This window comes from Phaseolus vulgaris, chromosome 8, assembly GCF_000499845.2.
Source record: "Phaseolus vulgaris cultivar G19833 chromosome 8, P. vulgaris v2.0, whole genome shotgun sequence".
In the NCBI taxonomy this organism is placed as follows: Eukaryota; Viridiplantae; Streptophyta; class Magnoliopsida; order Fabales; family Fabaceae; genus Phaseolus; species Phaseolus vulgaris.
The window spans coordinates 13,237,433-13,242,948 of NC_023752.2; the positions used below are offsets into that span (position 1 = coordinate 13,237,433).

A 5,516-nucleotide genomic window follows, 5' to 3' on the forward strand; every position below is an offset into this window, starting at 1 on the left:
TAATATTGTGTAAGATGTATGTTTTTATTGTATGTAGATTTTTTAATAAAGCATTGACTATACAATTTTTAATTAATGATATAAAAAAAGATATTTTTATTATTTTATATAAAATTTGAAATTTGTTCTCCATATTTTGTATTTTTTTTAATAATACTTTTTTTTATGTGATGACAAATGATTGTTATTATTTGATGTGTCAGCATAACAAGATGTTAACAGTGATGCAAATTTTTTTTATATAAATAGAATATAAAATTTGAAATAAAGAAAAAGAGTTATATTGGAGCAAAGTTCTCAAATGTATATTCTTCTTTCCAATACCGATAACGAGAACTAACAACGCAAGAATGAACTTCATAGTTTAGAAATGGTTTGACATGTTATCGAATAGGTTTACTAAATCAAACAGAATACCAATTTGAGACGAAATTGAAACAGCAATTTATTGTTGATGGAGAAGTTGTTCACACAATTATCCCTAAATCAATCTATTTTGAGGCAGTGAGGCTTTCATAGCGGCCTTTGAAGAAGGCAAACAGTGGTTCCCTTGGAGGAAGAACTTCCTTCACAACAGAGTGGTTTATCAACTCTTGGCTCCATTTGTAGAGATTAGGAAATTTCTCACTGCTCAATAACTGTAACCCTGCTATTTCCTGAACAATTGGCATCCAAAATGCTATGAACACACCTGCAATATCCACCAACCCAATCTCCTCTCCCCCAAAAAATTTCTTCTCCTTTATCTCATCCTCAAGAAACTGCAGACCCTCCAATGCTTCTTGCAAATTCTTCTCTCTCTCTTTCTCATCAACAGTGAAAGCAGATTTCCATGCAGCACCCACAACCTGATTTCACACACCAGTTACCACAAACATTTCACCTTTCAAATCATTAACATGATCGTACAAAAAATTGATACATCTGATGAATGAAGTTTCTTAGAAAAACATATGGTTGGCTGTTGATTATTGAGTTCTTAAACATATATACTCCAAGGAAAAAGGAGGAAAAGAGGAAAACATGGGTTACCTTGTCATCAATGAATTTGGACCAGAAACGAGCCAAGGCTTTCTGGTGAGGATCAGAAGGAGAGATGGGGTTGTTGTTCCAGGTCTCATCGATGTACTCAACAATGATCATAGACTCTGCTATGGGCTTCTCATTGTGAACAAAAACTGGGACCTTCTTGTGAACTGGGTTATATTTGAGAAGCTGTTCACTCTTGTTGGCCAAATTTTCTTCCACAAATTCGTATTCAATGCCCTTGAATTTGAGAGCAATACGCGCCCTACACACAAAAGGGCTTCCCAGAACTCCCAAAAGCTTTACCTCTCCCTGATTCGCAGCCATTGTTTAGAACTTCTAACCTTCACTCAATATAATTTATAACTGGTTTATTTGTTATTCTTGAGCTCTTCGTTTCCTTTTATAGACCCAACCACAGCTAATATTCAGCGCAAACCTCATCAAACACCCAAATATTATATTATACCTACATTAAAGTTACTATTTATGAAAAAATCGTAACGTGATTCATTCACAAATTGAATTCACATTTAATGTAGACCAAGCATGCAGCTGAAGAAATTGAATGGTGCAGCATGTGAATGCAGAACATTGAAGACGAGAAGGATCTAGAAAGCAACCTTCACCGTCATCAACATTCTTAGTACCCAATGTCAAAGGAAATGCGAAAGAGATTACGTAAGCCAGATACCACAAAATTTAAATATAGTCCACTCCATACGCGTTTTAAATTTTTTTTATATCCTTTGAATCATTAATTCAATATTAATTCAGTTTTCACGATTAATTCAATGCTATAAACAATCATCTTTAACTATCTCATGAAACCAAATAAATTTATGTATAATTACAATTCAATATTTTATAACATACTTCTTCTATTTCTTTATAATACTCGTGTATAGATTTTTTTACCAAAATAAATCAAATTATCTACTTTTTCTAAAATATAATTTTAAGCGAGTAAATTGTTATATTGAGTTTAGCTTTTTAAATTCAATATACGTTTATGTGTTATTATATTTTTTTTATTTGTATAACTATTTTTTCTTTGTGATTAAATTAAGATTATAATTAAAAAATGTTTTTTTTAAAATTTGAAAATAAAAAATGAAATGGAACGTTAAAGAATTAAAAAAACGGGGAGAACATGACGTAGAACAAGTCTTTAAAATCAGTCATATTTGAATTGACTTTTTGACTCTTAAAGGTTGCTTTGAAAATTAAATTGAAATAATTTAGTCATTTTTAACTTATATATATATATATATAATTATTCAGTAAAAAATAATCTTTTAAATTAAAAATTATAGGATTGTAAGTTATTTAAAAGTTTTCTTGTTTCTTTTAGAAAAAAAAATGTTCGTTTTTAAAATTATATTTCATTTAAAACTTCGCCCTTTAAAGAAATGGAAGTTTATTTATAAACTCTTTGAAATAGATTGATGGTTTCTCATATTGTTTATCACATTAATGATTTATTATATTCTTAACTTAATCTTATAATCTAGATAATTATTTCTCTTCCTGTTGACACATTGAGATTAGAAATACGAGTAAAATATTTTTCGTTCTCTTTTTCAAAATACATTTTTTATTGGTTGAAATTTATTATAAATTATATATTTTCATCAATTTGAACTTTTATTTAACATATTTTAACAATGGTAAAGAACGTGTTAAAAATGTATTAAAATATTATTGTATGGTATGGTTTAAGATTACCGTAATAACCAATTTTCATATAACACAAAATTTTTATCAGCAAAATTTCATATAAAACATAATAAATATCATCAATTATTTTTATAAATTAAAAACTGAGTTCAAATATCTCATAATGATAAGTTACAACAGCAAATATGTGATACTTGGAGACTGTTTAATAATATCTAATTTGAAAATAATGTTAAAATGGCCATTTTCTTTATAATTGAACTGATTTATTGTGGCAATGGTTGATTTTACTTGGAGGGTTGACTGGGAATCCATCACTATTTTTGTGGAAGTCAACAATCTCATCCAGCTGCTTTCTCACCATAAAACTACAAATTAATAAGAAAGGAAAAAAAATAAGGAAGATAGTTATTTATAGAACAATAAATTAATCACGATAAAATTGCTAATTTATAAAAATGGTTAATTAGTAGAGTTGGAATAATATCCTTTTTTTCTTAATTTGAGTCTGTTAATTGAAAAAAAAATGACAACTAAAAAATATAACTATATATTTTATTAAATATTTAAGAAGACAGAAAAAAAAACGAAAAATAGATTTGATGAATCTTGTATGTTAGGTGAATAATTTGCTAAATTTCAAAACTGCAAGTGTGAACTAAAATACAGCATGAAAATCTGAAAAGTTTGTGATACTCTTATTAGTTTATGATTTTGTAGTTTAGTAGTAATCACGCGTGAATGGCTGATGTGACAGGAGAATGAATGGAATTAAATATTTAAAAGTAGATTCATTCTAAATGAAATGAATGTGCAACAACGTCGTCAACATGTTCACCAAATTTCACATCCTCCTATTAATGGAGTTTTGAAAAAATAAGCTATAAAAACAAAACTTATTATGTGTAAGATATAAACCACCAAATCATACTTATCTAGAAGGGACGCTTAGTAAATTAATAAATGGAAATTATTATTTGTTTATTATAAAAAAGAAAAAGATAAAAAAAATAGTGGAGTGTGCTTTACAATTTTATTTGACCTTATGTGTGTAACAATTGAATATAATTAGGTAGATATGGTGTTTATGTATCATGTTATACTGAAAATTAATATTATTAATTTTTTTTTTTATATTAGATATTATTATACAAGTTAACATTTAGGAAGTTGATACCTCAAATAACTTCATCACATAAAAAAAAATTATTAAAAAAATAAAAAAATTATTATAATCCTTAATTTTTCCTAGAAATTTATTTAAGTTCCTAATTTTTTTTTCCATTTTAGTCCCTACGAGAATTTAATGATAATAATAATTATTTAGATGAAAAAAAGTTACTTTTTGGCACTTGAGTCAAATTCAAAAAAATCAGAAGTTTATTAGAGTTTACCTTAATTCCAATGAGTAGCGTGATAACTAAAAATATTTTTTTTAAATGACCATTTAAATTTTTTATTAAATATAAAATGTAATTATTTCAACGATACATTTTTAAACTGTCATAATTGTGTAATTTTTTCTATTTAAATAAAATATAATTAAATAAATTTTTATTTTGTAAAAGATATTTTGAATTGATAAAATCATACAATTAAAAATTAGTATATATAAATATCAAATTTTATAATTTAATTATTTCATAAATAAGATAATAACTTAATTTATTAATTAAAAGTAAGAGGGTAAGATTTCTAATGAGTGTCATTTAGTAATCAAATAGAAGGGTTAATAATGAGACTATTCCCATTTTTTTTTATAATTAGTTAAGTTTGTTTTCAAACCCTGTATAAAGGGGTTTTGCTCATTGTTGTAAATTTATTTACAAAAATATAGAAATAAAATCATATGGTTTTAGCTCTTACTTAATCAAGAGTTGTTCCTTCTTCTTCTTCAATCGCTCCAATTGTTCTCTTCAAACAAGTCATAAGAACTTTTTTCTTCTTTCTCGAATATGCACTTTTCTTCTTTCACGAATATGCCCTCTGAGTGTTGGGTATTTCACCTTTACCTTTTTTATGCCTACATGGTTTAAATTTTTTACCTTGAACTATTTTACTTCTTTGTCCTTAATTGTTCTTTACCATTTTTTATATGGTATCATAGCAGGTTAAGGTTTGTTCTGCTTCTGCTGCTATTTTTTTTTGTTCTTTATTATTTCTTGAATCTTATTTTGGGAACAATGAGATCTGATTCATCATAAATCACTTCTATTGTCGTTACAATGGATCAATGTCTGAATCTCACTAATCTTTACTATTTGTATCCAAAATTCAAGATTGGTTTTGTCTCTCCCTCTTTCAGTGAAACTAACTATTATACATGGAGTAGAAACATGAAAATGGTCATTTTATCCAAGAACAAGCTTAAATTTGTTGATGGCAACATTTCTAAAGCCAACAAGAGTGATTCTAATTTGAGACATGGTGGGAAAAATGTAATGTAATGGTTCCTTCTTGGATATCAATAACCTTAACACCACAGATTATAGAGAGTGTCGTGTATATTGACATTGCTCAAAACCTTTGGGAAGATTTGAGAGAGGAATTTTATATGGGAGATCATTTTTGGATCTCAGATTTGCTCCAAGAATTGCATTCCGAAAACACAGAGAAAGAAATGTTAATCAATTTTTTACTAATTTGAAAATTATTTGGTAAAAGCTCGAATCTCTTAAACCTATACCTAACTGTGTTTGCCATGTTCCTTGTAATTGTGCTTTGTCTAAAATCTATGCTAAGTATAGAGATTCAGAATATGTCATCTACTTCTTCCTAAAGGGTCTTTGAGGGATTTATAATACTACCCA

General features: G+C 27.2%; 1 protein-coding gene across 1 annotated transcript; it reads right to left on the reverse strand.

Moving 5' to 3' along the window:
• Positions 1-283: 283 nt before the first annotated feature.
• On the reverse strand, positions 284-1,711 carry LOC137827218 (probable glutathione S-transferase). Its single transcript, XM_068633475.1, has 2 exons — positions 1,033-1,711; positions 284-848 (listed from the first exon to the last, which is right to left on the reverse strand). Exons 1-2 carry the CDS (start codon positions 1,351-1,353, stop codon positions 492-494), a joined length of 678 nt encoding a protein of 225 aa, XP_068489576.1. The 5' UTR covers positions 1,354-1,711; the 3' UTR covers positions 284-491.
• Between the last annotated feature and the right edge of the window lie 3,805 nt (positions 1,712-5,516).

What these genes read in the sequence shown, in the direction of transcription:
- LOC137827218 (XM_068633475.1), bottom strand. Translation starts at nt 1,353, where the DNA reads ATGGCTGCGAATCAGGGAGAGGTAAAGCTTTTGGGAGTTCTGGGAAGC. An exon ending in CCAAATTCATTGATGACAAG is followed by an intron (nt 849 to 1,032) that starts GTAACCCATGTT and finishes GTGTGAAATCAG; the next exon opens with GTTGTGGGTGCTGCATGGAA.